Here is a 21,047-nt window from a genome sequence, read left to right as displayed (position 1 = left end):
GCTAGAGGCAAAACAAGCTGAGGCTACTGGAAAATGGCCACAGAGGGAGTGGCGGCCCCCCCCCACATGGCATACACACCAAAACACCCCACCGTGGCCCAGAAACAGGGAAGAGGATGAGCGGGCCCCCCAACACAGCCCCCTGCCAGGACCCAGAGCTCCCCCGGAGGACCCCCGGCCAGGTACGTGCACCACAACCCCATGTGCCCAGTCACACAGTGGCCCATTGCATGGGGAGGAGGAAAGGGACAGTGAGAGAAGAAAGGGAGAGTGAGAGAACCCCTAGTCGACCTCCCAGGGAATGCCCAGCTGCGCCATCCTGCTGAGACAGGTGGAACTATACTTACCCCTCCTGTAGGGACTGCTGGATGCATTCCACGGACAGTCCCATCACCCGAGCAGCACACTGTGACACAGACAGTAGTAGCCCAGTCATATGTATGTGTGCCCCGGAGCATATAGCTCACCGGCTGCCCCTGGATCAGACGGGGCATGTCGTGGCTGACCCAGCGCCTAGCCAAGGTCTGCTCACGCTTGATGGCCAGGCTGGGGAGACTACCAGGATCTATATTATCCAGCCTGTCACCCAGGTCAGCTGTTGATTGTAGATCACAGGAATCAAAAATGTAGAAAAAATAAAAAATTCCCAATGGTCCCACCAGGAGCCAGGTCCTTCTACACTAGGCAGAAAAAAACTGAGCTGCTGGATGCAGTGTGAGGAGTTATAGCCAGTAGGACCGCCCCTTGGGTGGTACTGTGCAGTTTTTCTGTTTTTAACATGTTCTGCCTAGTCCTCTCCTAAAGGGGCGATATAACTCTAAGGTCAAGATGAAGTTGCAATGTCCGTCAATGAACAAAAGAGAAATGCTAGTAGCCAAGCTATTATGCTGATCTGATGTATGCAGATCAGGAGTTGTGGCTTTCTAAAATTTTCCAATTAACCATAGTATTCCAAGGAATATTTTCCTTAGTACAGATTAGGGTTAGTGCTTTGTGGGTCCTGGAGAGTTAGACCTCCTAACAGTTCCTTATATCCCCCAAGGATATATGATATAAAATATCTGCACATAACTTCAATCGTCTGTACACCTGCTGTGGTCATTATAAGGGGTCTGCCATTCCTGTTGGATTTTTTTTCTTACAGTATATTATGCATAAGGAGGTGGTAGACTAGACAAAGGTTGGTGGAACACCTAAGAGACTGGGAACTTAGTTATGGCAGGTAGATTTGTTGTACTGTCCAAGATCTGCAAGCAGCCAAAAGGGACTCATCATTCCAGACTCCTACCTATAACAGAAATGTCCCTAGTGGGTGCACATAGAGTTAATGTAAACCCAGTCACTAAAATTTTCCCATGAGCTTTAAACACAGCAATGTACATTGTTTTATAGCAGTCGGTGGTATTTGATCACCACTGTTTGTTTTATTGTATAAACCAAAATTTAAAAAAAATATATATATTTATTTCTGCTATAAAACATAACCAATTAAAAAAAAGTAATCTCTTCATACATTGAAGCAAAAATGTATTCTGCTACAGGTCTCTGATAAATAAAAATCCCATTAAGTGTATATTGATTGGTTTGCGTGAAAGTTATAGCATCTACAAATGATGGTATGTAACCTGGAGGGTTTTTTTTATACTAGCAATGGTGGTGATCAGCGACTTAGTGAAACTGATGTGCAATGGGCAATCTGACACTGCGTGGGAACTGTCTGACACTTTTCGAAAAATAAAGTCCGCTGAAGCCCACACATGATCGTAATATCCAATGAAATGATTCAGTCTTACTTTTTTTGCCGGAAAATCCGACCTTGTGTACATGGCATTAGAGTTCTATTTATACAACACTCAATGCACAGATGTCAGAAGCATTCATGCACGGTGAACAAAATGTGGCCGTAAGATTGCATGGTCACATTTTGTCCAGGATGCACAATTGCTTCCGACATTCATTTAATAAATATTTTATAAACAGACCCTTATGCCTGGTACACACGATCCAAAAAAATAAATAAATCGGACGACAAATCATCTGACCTTTTTTTGCTTACAAGTCGCAAGAAAGTGAAGAGGTTACTAAAGTCACGAAGATTCTCATACGACAGAAAAAGTAAATAAATCGTAAGTGATGTTATGTGTTATGGTGTATTTGTATTGTATTTTCGCATTACAACTGTACTGACTAAATGAAAATCATACGATCTGGTATTGTACGAGGAAAATTTTGGTGCATGTCCAATCAAATAATCTGAGTCGTGATTGGCTCTCGAAAGCTCTGTACTAATGATCCAATTATCAATTGATCGTGTTAAAAGCGGCATTTTTCTTGCGCTTTTTGGATCGTGTGTATGGCCATTAGAGTGGGAGTTGCATGAATTTTACCTATAGTTAAGGCTAGACCAAGGCTTACCTATAAGTAAATATCTCTGAAATATGCACCGCTTAGGAGATATGTACTGTACTATACTGTAAATGCAGCCAAGCATGCGCTCCGAAGGAACGGCATACTCGTGCCGTTCCTTCAGAGTCCTGTGCCATAAATGGCGGCTCCCGTGCACATATGTGGGAGTGACGTTATTGCAGCTCTGGACACTCACACAGCCGGAGCCCATGAACCGCAAGAGATAACGGATGAAGATGGAAGCTCCTTCAGCGGTGACAGCGTGCCGCCGGAGGTCTTTGTTCTAAGGTAATTTTTACATAATGTGCTAGTATGCAATGCATGCTATATATTACCCTCCTTTTAAAAAATAAATAAAATCTGTGTCTGAGGTTTGCTCCTGGACTGTAAATTACATTATGTGCAAATAAATGTTTACATGTGTACAGCACAAATGTACTCTTTTGGAGTACAACCCTAATACCAAAAAAGTTGGGATGCTGTGATGGTGCCCATCTAGAAAGGCAAGATGTCCATTCCATACGCACTAATAGACCCCCATACCATCAACACCTTTTGAACTGAGCGCTGAAAAGCCAGAAGGTTCCTCTCCTTTTTTTAGTCCATGTTTGTCAAAAAAAATTTTTGCAAGTTCCTGTGCGAATAAATAGTAAATGCCCAATTATCTTCCTGCTGTTCTGGTGATGTTATACCTGGCTCTTCTGCCGTCAGCAACAGGGATTTGGGAAGTAAGGGGGGGGGGGGGGGGGTGTGTGTTGGTGCAGGCATCCTCCATATGTGAGGGGGCTGTAAATTACAGATCAGGCACACAAGAAATGGGCAGAATGAGAGCGCCTTAAATGGGACTGCTGGTGCTGTACTGAACAGGAAGTGGAGGACAGCACTAGAGTATGAACATTAGTACTATCACAGGGACCTGATAATCCATTACAAGTTCTTTCCACCAATAGGCATCAAGTTAAAATAGAAATGAAAGGTGTAAAAAAAGAGTCACGTGTATGAAAGTTTTTATTATATACATATCAGTCCAAATTCTTAATTTTTTTAAGTTAATAGGGTCCAACGGATCCTACCTCTTACAGAGATAATACAGAATCTACCATAAAAAGGGGTGAGAGCCACCAACATACTCATGAGAGTAGGAAACAGTTTAACCCCTCTGCTGATCATGTGGAAACAAAGGGTTTAAAAAGGAGGCTTGGGAGTAGGAGCATAAAATCAATTTTCATCATTTGGTCCATACTTTGCAGATTAGAAAAGGAGCAGAAACATGCACACACGGCATTCTTATGTCCTGCCTCAATGCAGGAAAGATGGTGATCAAAAAGCTGGCATGGAGTGACACTCAAAGCTTAGTTCTTCAAGATGGCTTCAACGGCTTGGAAGATGAATGAAGAGACCTCAGGTGCCCGGCACTTTAGAGACAGCTGTATGCAGAAAATAATAGTAAGATTTTGCTTCCTATAACACCAGAATACTTCTATACTTGAAGAAATAAAGAAGTTTAAGACATAAGCTTCCTTTCTGCAAAGCACAAACAACGTTTGTTTATTTCTAACAGGTAAGGATTGTCAGTGTTATTATCAACCCAAGTGCAACTTTAACATAAGACACATGGTAGTGCCTACTGTAATGAAAATGTTAAGTGAAACCTTTGTTTCTAAAATGACAAAAACAGCACATGGGTACATTTCTAAATAAATGGATGGGGTGAGAGATGACACATTATGAATAAACAAAAAGAGCACAAAGATTGCGTTACTTCAAATACCACTGAAACAGTTGTGGAGAGGCAGATATTCTCTCTTGCTTGCCTTCGGGACTTCTCCAGAGCCTTTCCCATCCTCTGGGACTCCCTGCCCTGGTATATCCGATCAGCCCCATAACCTGTCCACCTTTAGAAGATCCATGAAAACTCACTTATTCAGGGAAGCCTATCCCACACCCACCTAACAACTGTCCCAGAGCCAACCTCGTCAAATCATTCCTCACATCTATTACCTTTTGTACCACCACCCCCTCCCTTTAGAATATAAGGAGCAAGGCCCTCCTGTCCCTTCTGTATTTAATGGTACTGTAATTGTGCTGTCCACCCTCTACATTGTAAAGCGCTGCGTAAAACTGTTGGCGCTATATAATCAGTGTATAATAATATCCTGAACAGACTATTCTGGTATTATACCTTACCACCTAGCACAGCACACTGAAAACAATTGAGGGGAAATTGGAATTACCAGAACATCTTGCAAAAGAGACAATTAAGTTTTTTCTTTTTTTATTATTGTCCTGCTTTTCAGGAGGGAGGCCTATATCCTAGTGTTTTGTGTGCTACGATATCCAAAAAAAACTGACTACAGACCCCAACTGAAAGCTAAACAGAACAGGAACAATGAGTCATACTCAGAGAGCAGTCTCAAAGAATGAAATAAGCCAGTGCTGGATCTCCTTATTGGCAAAAAATTATGCCATGTGTCTACAATATGGTTTGTAATATGTTAGTTATTAGACCCATTTCTCAGAATAGTTTGACAATCACACGTTCTGGACAGATGCATTAACATCGATTGTTTAGCACTGCAAGAAACCTGATGATGTAACTAAGGTTAAAGAGAAATGGTGACTTCATCCACAAAGTATGTAAACAAACATTTTGTATTGGATGAATGTTCACCAAATTTGATATCATACATTTAACCCATGTAACATAAAATAAATCTGTCTTACAGTTTTTTTACTCACATACTTCATAGTAAACCTTTGAAGTGATACTTACAGCACTGCTGGGGCTTCCAGGCTGAAGCCTCAGCTCTGCCAGCACCCATATACCATTTGTGAGTTTGATGGACTGGTACAACATGTCCTGACCTTCCACTGTACGCCTGGCCACTGTGAACACATTGCTGGCCTGCAGTTTATTACTTACAGCATCTGCAAAAACATAGTATAGTGAGGCTTCAGTAAAGAAAATAAAAAAATATTAAGAGCAAAAATGGATATTACAAGATGTATTTCAAGAGGTGAAGAAATGTAGGGCAACATAAAACAGACCAGCTAAGTTAATGAAATGCATCAGATCTGGCTTGGCCATTTGCCGGAGCTAACAAATTTTCAAAACAGAATGTCCAGCAGATAGTGGGAAAAAACAAACAAAAAACAAGTGAAGTATAAGCTTAGAGGAGATTTACATAAAACAGCCTATACCTACTTTGATGCATCTACTCCTACATAGAAATCTTTCTTAAAGTGGACCTTGCACCAAAATCTGTTGATTCAATAGCAACCCACTTCCCATGTAACCCTGCATTCTACCTGGTGAGAAGAAAAGCATGCAAGCCAAATAAAAGAAACAGCAGGTGGTGATGTCACAATTCTCTAAGATTCTTGGAAGGCTAAATATTCAAAATTTTGAGTAAGAGCGCTCCAGCACAGTACAGGAGCATATTCTTTTTACCTTTGGGATCCCTAGCACTCTCACGATTTTGCTGGAAGGATTTTGTAATCGCCCTCATATAGGGGCTGAGGGCTTAAAGTGATTGTAAAGTCTTTTTTTTAAAATAACAAACACGTTAAACTTGCCTCCTCTGTGCAGTTGGTTTGGCACAGAGCAGCCCGGATCCTCCTCTTCCCTTCCCTGTTCCTGGCCCCTCCCTCCTATCGAGTGGCAGCAGCTTGTTATGGGGGTACCCTGAGCCAAGTCAGAGCTCCGTGTATCCAGTCAGACATGGAGCCCCACCTCCTCTCTCCCCTGATTGGTTGACTGACTTTGACAGCCACGGGAGCCAAGGCCGTTACTGCTATGCCTCAGCCAATTAGGAGTGTCCCAGACGGCTTAGATATTCGTGGACATTGCTGAAGAGAGAAGGGGCTTAGGTAATTAAGGGGTGCTGGGGAGGCTGCTCCACACAAAAGTTTTTTTTTCTTATATAATGCATTAAGATAAAAAAAAAAAAACCTTCTGCCTTTACAACCACTTTTAAGGCAAGTATACATTCTTAACTTTCCTGCAGGCTTTTTATTAATTGAGGTTCGGCCCTACTAAATAAGCAGACCTTGCATTTTACCAGCACAACACTGTTGGTTTCTAAAAGATACATTTGTTTCATTCAAATGTTCTGTATTTTGAAAATGTTTGTTGTTACATGTATGTATAACCAGCATTAGATAGGATGTCTAAACAGACAGTCATGCTGAACAAATAAACCAAAATATTAACCAAGTCCATACTCACTTTCAAAATATACTTGTATCAGAATGCATAGCAAAACTTAAAAGGAGTCGCATTCTTTCTCAGATGAAATAAGAGAAATGCAGTTTTATCCTGACCACTGTGCATGCATATCTGTACCCAGTGCTGACAGGACAGCATAGGGCCTGTACCAGAGAATGATATCTGCAGCAGTCTGTGCGTTAAAGCAGAACTATACTCGTAGGATAACAACGTAGGGGGAAATGGTTGGAATGAGGGAAGTGGAGGTAGCAGTTATTGAGAACCGCAGATAACAAAAAAAAACAAAAAAAACAGACTGAGAAAACACTCTGATGGGTACCCTATTATTTATTATTCTATTGTATGATCCAGACACCGAATGTATAGGTGAGAGAGGTTGTACATGGTACAGAGGGTCTGGTCAGGCTGTGACTCTGAGGAGGGGGGGGGGGGGGGAGGGGATGGGGGGGGTTGTGTTGGATTAGCTAGTTGTTGTTGTTAGTTAGAACTGGCCAGTGGCCTGTGGATGTGTCCAACAGACGCGTCCAATGTTTGTATGTTTGCATAAAACCAATAAACAAAATAAAAAAAATAAAAAAAGCAGAACTATACTCACCTCCACTACAGCCTTGTGGTGTCCCAAGCTCCCTCTCCAGCCGGCCTTCCTCCGGGTTATGATCTGCAGCCATTTTGAATGGGCAGGCTGAGACGGTATGCTGAGTTGCACGTGCTATGAATGTAAATGTTTTGGGAAACTGGTAAAGTGGAACTAAATCTTTTTAGAATTTTCCCAAAACATTTATATTCAAGAAATGCCGTGAATGACAACCGTCACATTTGCTTGTGGTCTCAAACTAACGGTTAGGCTAGGTTCACACATATGCAATGCGGGAACCAGCACGATTTCCCTCACTGCATCCAACTACAACCACTCTGGGTGTCAATAGAAACTTAATGATACCCCCAAATCAGTTCACAGAATGCAGTGCAAACTGTGGAATCTGATCGCATGGGTGTGAACCCCTATGCAATCCGATTCCAGTGCAGACCAAAAAAAAAAAAAAAAAAAAGGGTCCTGCACTGTTTTGTTGTGAATGCAATGCAATTTCAGCCAAACAAATTGTATGGCTGAATTCGCATTGCATGTGCACTGCAATGCGGTGCAAATCTCATGTAATGTCTGGCATCGCATATGTGTAAACCCAGCCTCAAGACATCAAATAGCTGGTGCCCTAACTGATCAAATGTGCAGCACCATGGCAACTCTAGTTCAAACAGACTAAGATGGTAGTTTCTTTGGCTCTATAGGATGGTGGGGTTTAAGGTCAGTGTAAAGTGAATAGGCTTAGTTCTTTTTTTAACTACAAAATTCCACCCAATACTGAATTTGGATTAAACTCATTGAGTGCATATGCAACATGTCAAAAGATAAACAATAAGCAACACCAGATGTAATAAAAGGAAGCCCAACCATTTGCTGCATGTACCTCCAGCCATTTTTAGAATGGTTTAATCTACACTTAATCATATTTGTTAGTACCAGATACTCACCAGAATTTGAGGGACACTCTCTAATCTGAAACTGTGCCTCATTTTCATTGGGAATGTCCTTCCATGTGGCCAAAAACATCTGCCTCTCTGAAAGAATGAAACAAACCTTATGGTTAAACTTGCACGTGAACACACGACAAGAAGAAACTTCTTGTTTACAATGTAAACACAGGGGATGACAGCTGCCAATTCTTAATTCTCACCCATTTTTCCATCTTCCACAAACAGAATGTGCAGAGGATATACTACACTGAAGTAAAACACATCAATGTTGTTCTTTACTGCCACCTATGGAGGAAGAGGATCATATGCATCAAAACATAATTTATATATACAACCCCAATACCAAAAAAGTTGCAACATTGTGTAAAATCTACATAAAAAAAGAATGAAAAGATTTGCAAATCTCATAAACACATTTTTATTCACAATACAAAATATAAAATATATCAAAAGTTTAAACTGAAAAAATGTACCACTTTACAGAAAAAAAAAAATAAGTTCATTTTAAATTTGATGGTAGCAAAACGACTCAAAAAATGTGGGAAAAGGCAACACAAAACTGTGGTACTAACACGGAAGAGCTGGAAGTACATTTTGCAACTAATTAGGTTAATTGGCAACAGATCAGAAACATGATGGAGTATAAAAAGAACATCTTAGAGAGTCAGGGTGTCTCAGATGTAAAGATGGGCAGAGGTTCGCCAATCTGAAAAGCTGCATCTAAAAATTGTTCAAAAATATCAGAATTTTTGTTTAACATAAAGTTGCAAACACTTTAACCACTTCCATACCACGCAAATTCTGACACGTCTCTCCTACATGTAAAAATCATGTATTTTTTGCTAGAAAATTACTCAGAACCCCCAAACATATACGGTGCATATTTTTAGCAGACACCCTAGGGAATAAAATGGCAGTCATTGCATTTTTTATGTCACACAGTATTTGCACGGTAATTTTTAAACCACGATTCCTTTGGGAAAAAAAAAACAGCATTTTCACGAATAAGAAAAAAAACTCAGTAAAGTTAGCCCTTTTTTTGTAGAATGTGGCACATGATGTTATGCAGAGTAAATGGATACCTCATGTCATGCTTTAAAGTTGCACACACTCATGGCATGGAGCCAAACTAAGGTACTTAAAAATATCCATAAGTGACAGTTTAAAAATGTTTACAGGTTACCTGTTTAGAGTTACACAGAGGAAGTCTAGGGTAAAAATGATTGCTCTCGATCCAACGTTCCTGCTGATACCTCACATACCACCTGTTGTGGTTCGAACGTAGTTTACATATGCGGGTGCGACTTACGTATGCGCTTTCTCCTGCGTGTGAGCTCGCAGGGATGGGGCACTTTTTTTATTGTTAAATTTTTTTACACTTTACCTTTCACCCAAAACATTTTTATCACTTTTATTCTTATGACAGGTCCTCTTTATGGAGAGATGTGGGGTCTACAAGACCCCACATCTCTCCTCCAGGCTGGAAAGCATCAGATCGAAAAAAAAAATTGACGATCTGATGCTTTTATAGCCGAGATATTGGCTTTGTGTACTTGTGCGGCCCGTACGTGACGTGTTATAACATCGCGCACGGGCCTACGAGAGTCATAGAGATTGCCAGGGGCCATCTTTGCCTCAGAAATCTCTATACCTCCCTTCCGGTGCCGGCCGATTCATTCTCAGTGTCCCGATCACACGGGAGAGCACAGAGAAGCACCGGAAGGCAGCAGGAGGGCATCCCCTCCCGTTGCCGCTAAGCACAATTAAGCAGCTGAACAGTCAATATGATTGTTCTTCTGGTGCTCAGAATCACTGGCTCTAAAAAAACAATATCTGAATGATGCCCGCAGCTACAGGCATCATTCCGATATCTCCACTGAAAGCCAAGGATGTCATATGATGCCCTGAGGTATGGAAGTGGTTAAATAGATCCTCATCTAAAGTACATAATATCAAAAGATTCAGAGAATCTGCAGAAATCTCAGTATGAAATTTACAAATCATTGCATTCTGTATTTTTGAATATTTTAAACAGCTTCCCAACTTCCTTGGAAGTTGGAAAGTATAGTTTGCAATGCTTTAAGAAAATGTATATATGGACTTACCTGCAAGTTATTAAGAGGATCCATTTTCATTACTGATCCAACTGTATTTAATGGTAGGGACACCTCAGTAGACTGATTGGGGGCCAAAGGTGTAAGAATCTGAAGAGGAGCAGCGGGTGCCAGCCCAAAACTGTTAAAAAGAAAAAACAAAAGGCTCATCAATTGGTAAAAATGCAATTCCCAAGTAAAACACAGTCTCCATAAATACTGGGAAAAGATTCTTTACCTATTGCGATTAAATTGTATAGCAAAATCACTCATGACCTGGAGGGCACGATTTGTGAAAATTAGATCCATAAATACAGCACCAGATCTGCGGGCAAAAGTACCACTTATCTCCAGGCCTTTACCTTTCATGGCATGCAGCCATACCTGAGAATAAACATAGGTTAAAAAAAAAAATTACATTTTGAAATCTGCCTTCTGCAGCTAAGAGTATGGCAAAAGGTTAAAAATATCACTCACTGATTTTGGAGCCACATAAGCACCTAAAACTGCTCCCGTCCCAGTTCCCAAATCAAATAGGTCGCTAAGGCCTCCAGAAAGGGGTGCGCCAAGGGAGCCTGGTGCCACTGGAGGAGCCATGAATCCTGTAGGTAGCTGTTTAACACGGAAAACAATCAATCAGAAAGCTAATGGATGAAAATATTGAAATAAATAACAGAAAAGCTAGAAAGGATTGTATAACAAAGCCGGGAATGACAACTATTGCCACTTTTCAGAACAATATTTGATTATACCACATACATTTATGTACAGACTGACAACTGTAAAAGCCAGGCAAATAATATGCAAAGCATTAAACTTTGTGTTTCAGTGAACTTTAAAATGTTTGTTTGTTGAGTAAAAGCTGGTCCAAACGATTTCCTTCACGAAGACATGAGTGGTTGTCAACATCCTATGAACTATATTGTAGCCTCAGCTATACGCAGTATACAGCGCTGTGTTCTCGGCAGTGGGACATTGCCCAGAATAAAATGGAGTCAAGCTGAAGCTACATACAGTTCATACAGCACTGACAGCCGCTGCATGTGCTAGTGAAGAAAGTTCATGGAGTTAGCCTCTAATAATTTAACAATTATTAAAACACAAAAGCAGCATGTGATCTACATAGATTATAATGACCTATGTAAAACTGCCTTTAAAAGGTGCAAGATCAGTGCATTTCTGATCATTCCCCCTAATATGACCAACTATGTATTAAAAGGATAGCACATGTCTTGTGGATGAACTAGATGGACTTGTGTCTTTTTTCAACCTGACTAACTATGTAACTGTATAAAACCCATTTACAGCAGCAGGAAACTAGAAGTACAGTAAAATGACTTACTGTGAGATTTGGACCTGTATCGCCTCCTCCCAGCTGTAGAGACAAAAAAAGGAGGGGATCACTCAAAGCAGGAAAAGCTGTTGGACTTGTAAAACATCTGAAATGGAGTCAGTAAGAGTGCTCTAATGTCCTTAGAATGTGATGAGAAGTATTAGTGTGATTTTCTCTGCTAAATGTCAAAATCTTTGGTGGATGGTGCATTTCATGAAGACCTTTTATTTGGGGTTACACAGACCCCACAAACCCATGCAGTGTAGAAGTTAAGGACTCCCTAGCATACCCCTTCTGTGTCTTCCACAATCTTTGTAGTTCAAGCAGATGGGAAGGGAGGCAGAGCACAGGCAACCAGAAAAGAGGCAGGGAGACATACACAAAAGCCGCAGAACAGCAGGCAGGAGCAGCATGGGGAAGAACATTGACAGAAAGAGAAAAAAAATAATATAAGGGATCAGCCAAGATACACTATGTAAGATAGATGTATTCATTATTAGACATTACTGCCCCCACAAGACAATACAAAATATAGAGTGTTATATCACATGTATAAAAGTTACAGCATTGCACTGGAAGAGAGATCATCCACTGTTTACATACCAGGCTGTCCAGACCTCCGCCCAGGAGATCCACACCACCCAGAGGCACAGAGCTTGTAGTAAGGGTGGGTCCACTGATAGGAGGGGCCAAATCCAGGTTTAGAAGGTCCCCAAGAAGATCACCTTGGGAAGGAATGACTGCAGGATGTGTATCCACTTGTTGCTGCCCTGCAGGTGCCACTTCTGGACTCTCTGCGCTCTCGCTACTGGGATAAAGAAAACAAAGAAAATTTGTACTATATGCTCTTTACACATTACAAATAAAATCAGGCAAATATACAGCATTACTTACATCATTAACACAAAACAAAATCACAGCTTTATAAATTAAAAGAATCAGAACACTGCCAAAAACACCCAAATCCATATAGGAATAGGACCAAATACCTTCTTAATTTCCAATAAATACTTGAGAGCCCAAAAAATACTTACGAGCCTGCCCGTGGTGGCAATCTTTTGGGCACAACCCCACGACTTCCCTCCACAAAAGCACTTGGAGGCTTGTGGTACACAGAAGCTAGTGTACCAATGTAACAGATAAGTTCCTCCAGTAATGTGGGCTCGATTAGGTCAGTTTCCTCAGAGATCAGAGGCTTTTCTGCCAGGACCACCTCTTTGGCAGCAACTGGGTCAGTTGACAACAATCGCCAGTAGATGTAGCCACGATCTCTTAAGTCAGGGTTATCAGAATCCTATCATTAAAGAGAGAAATACAGAATCAGTTGAACAGTAGATAATTGATTGTCTTAGTAAGACCCCAAGTAGTTTCAAGGTGCCTCATCCCTAGTCGTATCAAGAAGGTAAATTAGCGGCCTGGGATTTTTATTTGGCACCAACTATACAAACAACTAAATTAAATGTCACAATATTTAATACACATTCTTAGAAAAATATTTTAAGAATTTGTACTAATAAATAACGTAAATTTTAATTTAATTTGTTTGTATTCTTGGTGCCAATTAAAAATCCCAGGCTACCAATTTACCTTCTCAATCAGTTGAACAGTAGTTTCCAAATAACCTTGTCCTCTTTTGCTATGCACAGAATAAAAAAAAGAAAATCATTACACAATATAAAAGACTAATTTTATTTGTCAGGTTATAGTTAAAATTAGGATATTTATTATAACATTGCACTAAATAAAATCCTTTATGTCCTTTAAATAAAATAGTGGAATTTTGTTTAGATTGCCAAATTATGTATCCAGTTATTGTCAAATTAACGGAACTGGTAAATTTGATCAGGGCAGCAAGGCTTGCGTGAACTCTGAACATGTAGGGGTTTTAACCACTTACTGTAACTGTTTCTGCTAATTATATATTTTATATTATAGCGAATACAACAGGAGATGTTGGAATACACAAAAGTGAGCAGAAGCTCCCAAAACTCCAAAAAAGGACAGATGTTTGAAATTATGTCAGGGGGAGTTCACTACTGGAACATACAAGAAATATTAAAGTGGTTGTAAAGACTAAACTTTTTTTTTACCTAAATGCATTTCCTTGATTAAGGTGAAAAACATTCCAGTGTCTGTATACCAACACCCCCCCCCTTTATTACACTTACCTGTGTAGCTAAACTAAGTACTTGTTGCACCAGCTCCTGTGTTTCTGTTGGTTTCTTTAAAAACAGCTTCACAATGGCAGTTAGAAGTTGTAGCTGGACCTAAAAAAAAAAAAAAAAACACGAGTCAGTTGCAAATCTGTCAAATGTGATGAAAGATCACAGTGTAGAGCAAAATGAAGCAATGCAGAATTACTTTTCTCCTTATACTGCTGTTGTGGGTTAATCAGTAGGTAAACTTCAACAATATTTTTTCTCCCCCTCCAGGCAGTACAGAAAAAAATAAATAAAAAAATTGTCTTTAGAGAGTTCACCTTACCTTTATAATATGTATTCTTAGGATTTAAAAAAGTAAGGCCTCTAGGACACACGATCCCATACTATTTATACGTGTATATAAAAGGAAAGGACTCTAGGAGTCCTTGCCCACTGAGCACACTCCCATGCATGTAACTAAGGGCCTGCTTTCAGGTTGACAACCATGATCCTAATCTGTACAATGCAATGATTGGCTTCTATTGGGAAAGTTACCCCTAATGAAAGCTGGAGGAAAATGCAGTTAAATTCCACATAAAGCATATTAAGCTTTTAATATACCCATTCAAGAACCTACTATTAACTATCTTACCAAATGCCCAAAGTGCGATTTACAATAAACCTGATTTGAATCATTATACAGAATCAGTTAGTACAGTTCCAAACGTTGGGCTGACTCAAATAACTAGTTAGGTCCTCTTTTTCCTCCCTTGTTATTACTTCAAAACTAGTTTTTCTGCAGATTTACCAAAACCATATAATATGAGGTCAAACCTTAGGAGTTTCAATGTGTATGTAATCAGGCAGGCCCTTGCACTATATTGTTTTGGTAAACCTGAAGGAAAAAACTCAGTCAAAATCTGATGTGTGTATGGGGCTTTATGTTGCTGTTTAGCTACTCTTGGTATAATACATTCATTCACACAGAATTGAGGCCGACGGCTCAGTGTAGCTCTCAGTGAACTACCAGGGAGCTGTAGTTCATTGATGCTTCTTGTCATTCAGAAATTTCCTGACTGTATGAGGTACAGGTAGACAGCTACACTGACAGTCTGCAGGAGCCTGAGACCGCACCCACAATCTCCTGATCGTGGGTGCAATGCTTTACAGGCTCCTAATAAAAATAAAAAATGAATGCACATTTTTTTTTGCAGGAAAAAAAAAAGGTGGGCATTGACTATTTTTCTAAGAAAAAAAAAAAAGTGAACTTATTTAACCTTTAAGGGAGAGGGAGGGAGAGAGGGAGAGAGGGAGAGAGGGAGAGAGGGAGAGAGGGAGAGAGGGAGAGAGGGAGAGAGGGAGAGAGGGAGAGAGGGAGAGAGAGAGAGAGAGAGAGAGAGACTTTCTTGGAGTACATCATGGGACACAGAGCCTTAAGTAATTACTTAATGGAACATCCCATAGCAATGCTACTTGAGGGGAGGGAGAGACAATCCACAGGGTACCCACAGACTTGAGGACCTATACTGCTGCCTGCAGCGCACTGCACCCGAAGGCGATATCCTCATACCTCCTTACATCCACCTGATAAAATCTTGTGAATGTATGCACTGAAGATCAAGTTGCGGCCTTACAGATCTGAGCCATGGAGACCTGGTGACACACTGCCCAAGAAGCACTAACCGCCCTGGTAGAGTGCACCTTAACTTGAAAAGGGGGAATCTTACCCCTTAAATTATAAGTTTGAATTCTCTGGGGTTTCTGGCAGAATAAATAAGAAATCAGTCTTATGAATCTGAGCAGTTGTCTTTAAATAGATTTTCACTGCTCTCACCACATCAAAGACAATGTAGTGACTTTTCTTCCCTGGAACATGGTTTTGGAAAAAACGATGGAAGGATAATATCTTGGTTCAGGTGAAAACCTGAAACCACTTTTGGAAAAAAGTCTGGACGAGGGCGTACCACTCTGTCCTCATGAAAAATCAGACTGCTGTTGGCGCTGCAACCTACACTCAGGCACCCTCTTACATATTGTCTGGGATTGCCCTGTGCTCCAAACTTTTTGGCAGCCGGTGCTCAAGCTCATACAGAAACTCACAGCCATCTCCCTACATGATAACCCAGCTGCGGTCCTCCTCAACCTTACCCCCCTATCAAGGAAACGTTATCATAAATCCTTTCTAAAACATTTCCTTAATGCTGCACAGGCCAGCATCCCACCCCTTTGGAAACAGTCTGTGCCAACGGTGGCCCAATGGCTCGCGTGAGTGAAGGATATTGAGCAAATGGAAGATTTAACCTTTGAGATAAGTCAGAGAAACATAAGTCCAGATGGTTCTACTGGGATCTCTTTCGCTTCTGACGAGTTCCGCCAATACACGCTAGGATCCACCGCTTAGGATCCCCACCGCCTTTTCAGTACTATTGATCAAGACTCCCTGGGGGTGACCCCCACCCCCGTTTTCCTCTTTTTTTTCTCTCCCTCACTCGTTTCCTCTTTTTTCTCTTTCTCTCTCGCATTCATCTCTCCTTTTCAATTAAAAAACAAAAAGTGATGTGCACAGAAGCTTATATTTACCATGTATTAGACTTCAACTAGTCGAGTGGGCCAGACTGAGTGGCTCCCTTCACTCACGTGCATTTATTTTGAATAGTTGATGTGCTTGATGCGCTTATCACAGTCTATATGCAATGTGAAGTTATCTTATTGTTTGTATCTGTGTCACATCTTTAAATAAAGAATAAAAAAAAATAGAAATAGGACTCTTTACAAAAAAGAGCAGCCAATTCCGAAACTCTCCTTGCGGAGGATATAGCAACCAAAAATGCCTTCCTTGTCAGAAGGACTAGGGGAATATGTTGTATCGGTTTAAATGGCTGTTTTTGTAACACAGACAAAACTAAGTTCAAGTCAAGGGTTCAAAGGAGGTTTGACTGGCAGATTAAGCCACATCACCCCTTGCATAAAACCCCGGACTAAAGAATGTGTAGTAAGCGGTCTTTGAAATAGGACCGATAAAGAGACGTGGCCTTTAATTGTACTCAAAGCCAATTTCATCTCTACACCTAATTGTAGAAAGGCAAGAATTCTGCCTATGATATATCTCAGAGGGGGCCAACCCTTGGATTCACACCAGGAAACATAAGCCCTCCAGACCCTACAATATATAGTTCTGAAAGCTGGCTTCCTTGCATTAATCAGGGTAGAGATAACTGACCTGGAAAGCCCACATTTCTTCGGAACGTGGGTTTCAATAGCCAAGCCATTCAATTTAGAGATCGTAAGGTAGGATGGAATATTGGTCCCTGTGAAAGCAGATCTGGCCGTAGTGGGAGGGACCATGGGCCCTCCACTGCCATCTTTACGATTTCTGCATACCATGACCGTCTGGGCTATGTTGGTGCTACCAGAATTATTGTCTTTCCAGCTTGATCCTGCAAAGTCGTCGAGGCAGCAACTGAATAAGGGGAAATACATAAAATCTGTGAGAACTGATCCCACGGGGTCACCAACGCATCTGTTCCACATGTGGGTGGATCCCTTGTTCTGGCCACAAAGTTGACTAACTTCATGTTGAACCTGGACGCTAGAAGATCTACGTCCAAAGTCCCCCATCTTTGATAAACAGCCCAAAAGATGTCAGGGTGAAGAGACCATTCCCCTGGAAATAACTGCTGGTGACTCAAGTAGTCCACCTGCCAATTCTCTACTCCTGGAATGAAGACTGCCGATAGGCACAGAACATTCCTTTCTGTCCAAGTTAGAATATTGTTCACCTCTCTCTGCGCTGAGAGACTTTTGATGCCCCCTTGGTGATTGCTATAGCCTGCAGCTGTGGCATTGTCAGATTGGATCCTGATAGGACAATCCTGTAACCTGGGCGTCCAGGCCTTCAGAGCCAAGACGCACTGCCCGAATCTCTAGGATATTGATGAGCAAGGTTCTTTCAGTTCTTGACCACTGCTCCCCAGCCTGAAAAGCTGGCAGTAAAACAGTACACCGTTGATGTTCCCCTAACCCTCCGGTCCCTTCAGGGGGGAGAAAAAAAAGAATTTGGCAGGTTTCTTTACATGAGAAAAAATCCCCCTGCACACGTTGCTGCGGCCACACAGAGACTGACTGGGCTTTACAGTGAAGACAACAGATTAAGGTATGTGCATAGGCTCCCTCTAGTGGAAAATTAAGGCATGACAACTTTTTTTTCCCTTAAAGAAACCATGGGTGAACTTTTTAGTTCCTTCTTTTACCTTATCCCAGGATTTGCTGAATTAACCCTTTCATGACTAAGCATATTTTTGACACTTGGTGTTTACAAATTAAAATCCATATTTTTTGCTAGAAAATTACTTGGAACCCCCAAACATTATATATATATTTTTTAGCAGAGACTCTAGAGCAGGGGTGGCCAACCCGCGGCTCTCGAGCCGCAAGCGGCTCTTTGATCGGTTTCCTGCGGCTCTTGCGTTCGGGCTGGTTCATTCGGCTCTTGCGTTCGGGCTGTTTCATTGCGGTGACAGGCAGCCCGAGTCTCTGCACTCCTCCGCTCCTCCCACACATCAACAGCCAATCAGCATGTAGTGTCCCCAGCCCGCCACATTTGAATACATAGGCGCTGGAGTGAGGCTGAAGGGGGGCAGAGGAAGGAGACACACGCTGTATCTGAAGCCGATGAGATACAAAAAGGTATGACCACAAGTGTGCAGGTTACTGATCTGTCCTCCCTTCTCCCTCTGTCTTGCTCTGTACTTTTTTTTTTAATAACGGTTTCACCTGAACACTGATAAGATCTGCTCAGCACATTCTCTGTCTGTTGATAGTGTGACACACGGCTGGCTTTTAACCATTTCAGCTTCTTTTCACTTATTTATCCAGAGCTCTGTGTGTGCTGCATGCTTTCTGTGATGTTTTTTGGAAGAATTTACTACTAGTTCAGGCTAGAAGACCCATTAACTGTTTATTGTTATCCTGACCAGTTCACTGTTTGTAAGACAATTTGTATTTTGGAAATTAGATGAGCTGCTGTCTTCTGTCACATGGATGTACTTTCAAAGGAAGATTACTGACCTGTGGTCTTTGTAGTGTTAAAACAGTGTGTGACATTTACAATAAATCCAGCTGAGCAAAAGTATGTGTGTATGAGGAAGGGATGGGGTGATGTTCATGTGTGCCCATGCGTATGATGTGGCTCTTTGCGGTAACTCGGTAAAAAATGTGGCTCTTGGTCTTCGTCTGGTTGGCCACCCCTGCTCTAGAGAATAAAACGGAGATTGTTGCAATATTTTATGTCACATGGTATTTGCGCAGCAGTGTTTTAAACGCAACTTTTTGGCAAAAGGGACAATGTGAAAGATAATGTTACGCCGAGTAAATAGATACCAAACATGTCACACTTTATAATTGCACGCACTCGTGGAATGATGACAAACTACGGTACCTAAAAATCTCAATAGGTGACGTTTTAATTTTTTTTTTTACGGTTCCCAGGTTAGGAGTTACAGAGGAGGTATAGTGCTAGAATTATTGTTCTCGCTCTGACAATCGCGGCGATACCTCACATGTGTGATTTGAACACCGTTTACATATGCGGGAGTGACTTCCGTATGCGTTTTCTTTGCTGCGCGAGCTCGCGGGGACGGGGGTGCTTTAAAATAAAAATGTTTTCTTTTCTTATTGATTTTAAAATTAATAAATAGTTAAAAAAAAATAAAAATATTGATCACTTTTATTGCTGTCACAAGGAATGTAAACATCCCTTGTGACAGTAATAGGTGATGACAGGTACTCTTTATGGAGGGTGATCGGGGGTCTAAAAGACTTACACAGCTTTTAGCCGCATCGGTTGTTATGGCTGGAAAGCCAATCACCCACTTTAAAAATCAGTACCGGATGATGCCTGCAGGTGCGGGCATCATCCCGGTATAACCCCCGGAAGCCGAGTACGCACATCTGCGTATGCTCGGCGACAAGGGGTTAACAGACAGTCCAACCTTCACCCATCACGGCGGGCTGCGTTTAGCAAACCTTCAAGGACCAGGTCCCTTGAAATTAGGGTCCCACTCCCTTGGACCTGTAAAAGCACCCCACCAGGAATGCGTTACGTAATGTAGCCTGACCTAAGCCCTGGGTCCCAGGGTCCAGATCTACAAAGAGGCGTTATAGGCAAAACCTCGTGCTTCGGATACAAGGCCCAGGTACCATCCATTGTGGCCTCAGTGGCACTTTGGATGGATCTGGTATATGGCGGCTATTTAAATACAGCATGGATCCCTCCTGGAGCTCCTCAGAGCACATCTTCACTCGTGACCAACACTATAACCCATTAAGTAATTACTTAAGGCTCTGTGTCCCATGAAGTACGATAAAGAAATATAGATAGAGAGAGAGCGCGAGAGATTGATTATATAGAAAGGACTCTAGGATATACAAGTGCCCACTGAACACACTCCTATACATATAACTTGTCAGAGCCTGCTTTCAGGTTGACAGCTGTGATCTCAATCTGCGTAGCATAGCTCCAGGGGTCCTACAACCTGGGGCACTCTATTATGCAACCTTGTCTAGAAAGTAGGTTCTTGGTAGACAGGCCACCTTTAGCCTAGTTTATGCATGGACACGCAGTATTCTTCGGTTTAGCATTGGCTATTTTTGTTCAATTTCACAGCAGCCTTTTATAAAAGATGCCCTTCCCCTCTTTCTTTTCTTCTCATCTTGAAACCATAAAATGAATAATAGTCCTGAATTGACGCATGTGCTAGTATCATCATTGATATGTCTATAGTAAATGGACCACCTCAACCACGCCACTTCGTGCTTTTTGCAGGTCTCCATCTTGCCTTCTGGGTGGAGATGTTCATGGTCACTATAATATTGCTTAGACATATAGTGTACATTTTCATTAGTGCCTGCCCACAAGGAGCTTACAATCTATGCCCCCTAACTCCCTAATAGGAGCCAATTAACTTACCAGCAGGTCTTTGGAGTGTGGGAGGAAACCCACGCAACCACAGGGAGAACATGACAACTCTGTACAGATAGTGTTGAGGTTGGGACCGATGACCCTAGTGTTTCTAGGTAGAAGTGCTGACCACATAGCCAATTTTCTAGCTCACCCTCTTATTTTTACAACAGCTCTCAGAACTTCAGGGTTCACAGTGTACTCAAGAAGAGAACTGTGGAAAAATACAGGCGCTTGCAATGACACCAGAAAAGTGGTTTACTGCAAACCTTCATAACACAATTGCTGTACACAGCTAGAGTACTTACAGTAAATAAAAGCACTAGAAAGGTAGTGGGTTCCACCTAATGACAGG

The 21,047-nt window shown here is 41.5% G+C and overlaps 1 protein-coding gene across 3 annotated transcripts in view; it reads right to left on the bottom strand.

The window, feature by feature from the left end:
* Positions 1–3,396: 3,396 nt before the first annotated feature.
* Positions 3,397–21,047, bottom strand: part of AP1B1 (adaptor related protein complex 1 subunit beta 1) — a 38,182-nt gene continuing 20,531 nt past the window's right edge. For 2 of the 3 annotated variants that reach the window (XM_077461230.1, XM_077461231.1), the window contains exons 12-23: positions 13,762–13,860; positions 12,628–12,887; positions 12,197–12,401; positions 11,883–11,903; positions 11,603–11,635; positions 10,738–10,872; positions 10,499–10,644; positions 10,273–10,402; positions 8,368–8,452; positions 8,165–8,251; positions 5,180–5,334; positions 3,397–3,833 (exon numbers count right to left, since the gene is read on the bottom strand). In XM_077461230.1, the coding sequence (XP_077317356.1) occupies positions 3,759–3,833; positions 5,180–5,334; positions 8,165–8,251; positions 8,368–8,452; positions 10,273–10,402; positions 10,499–10,644; positions 10,738–10,872; positions 11,603–11,635; positions 11,883–11,903; positions 12,197–12,401; positions 12,628–12,887; positions 13,762–13,860 (1,431 nt within the window). In that variant the 3' untranslated portion in view covers positions 3,397–3,758. The remainder of the gene's footprint in view (positions 3,834–5,179; positions 5,335–8,164; positions 8,252–8,367; positions 8,453–10,272; positions 10,403–10,498; positions 10,645–10,737; positions 10,873–11,602; positions 11,636–11,882; positions 11,904–12,196; positions 12,402–12,627; positions 12,888–13,761; positions 13,861–21,047) is intronic. The other variant, XM_077461232.1, reaches the window with a different exon arrangement.

The sequence above is a fragment of the Lithobates pipiens genome, unplaced genomic scaffold, assembly GCF_037356315.1.
Source record: "Lithobates pipiens isolate NorthernLeopardFrog02 unplaced genomic scaffold, aLitPip1_a1.2 Scaffold_3, whole genome shotgun sequence".
In the NCBI taxonomy this organism is placed as follows: domain Eukaryota; kingdom Metazoa; phylum Chordata; class Amphibia; order Anura; family Ranidae; genus Lithobates; species Lithobates pipiens.
This window is presented reverse-complemented; position numbering and strand designations above follow the sequence as displayed.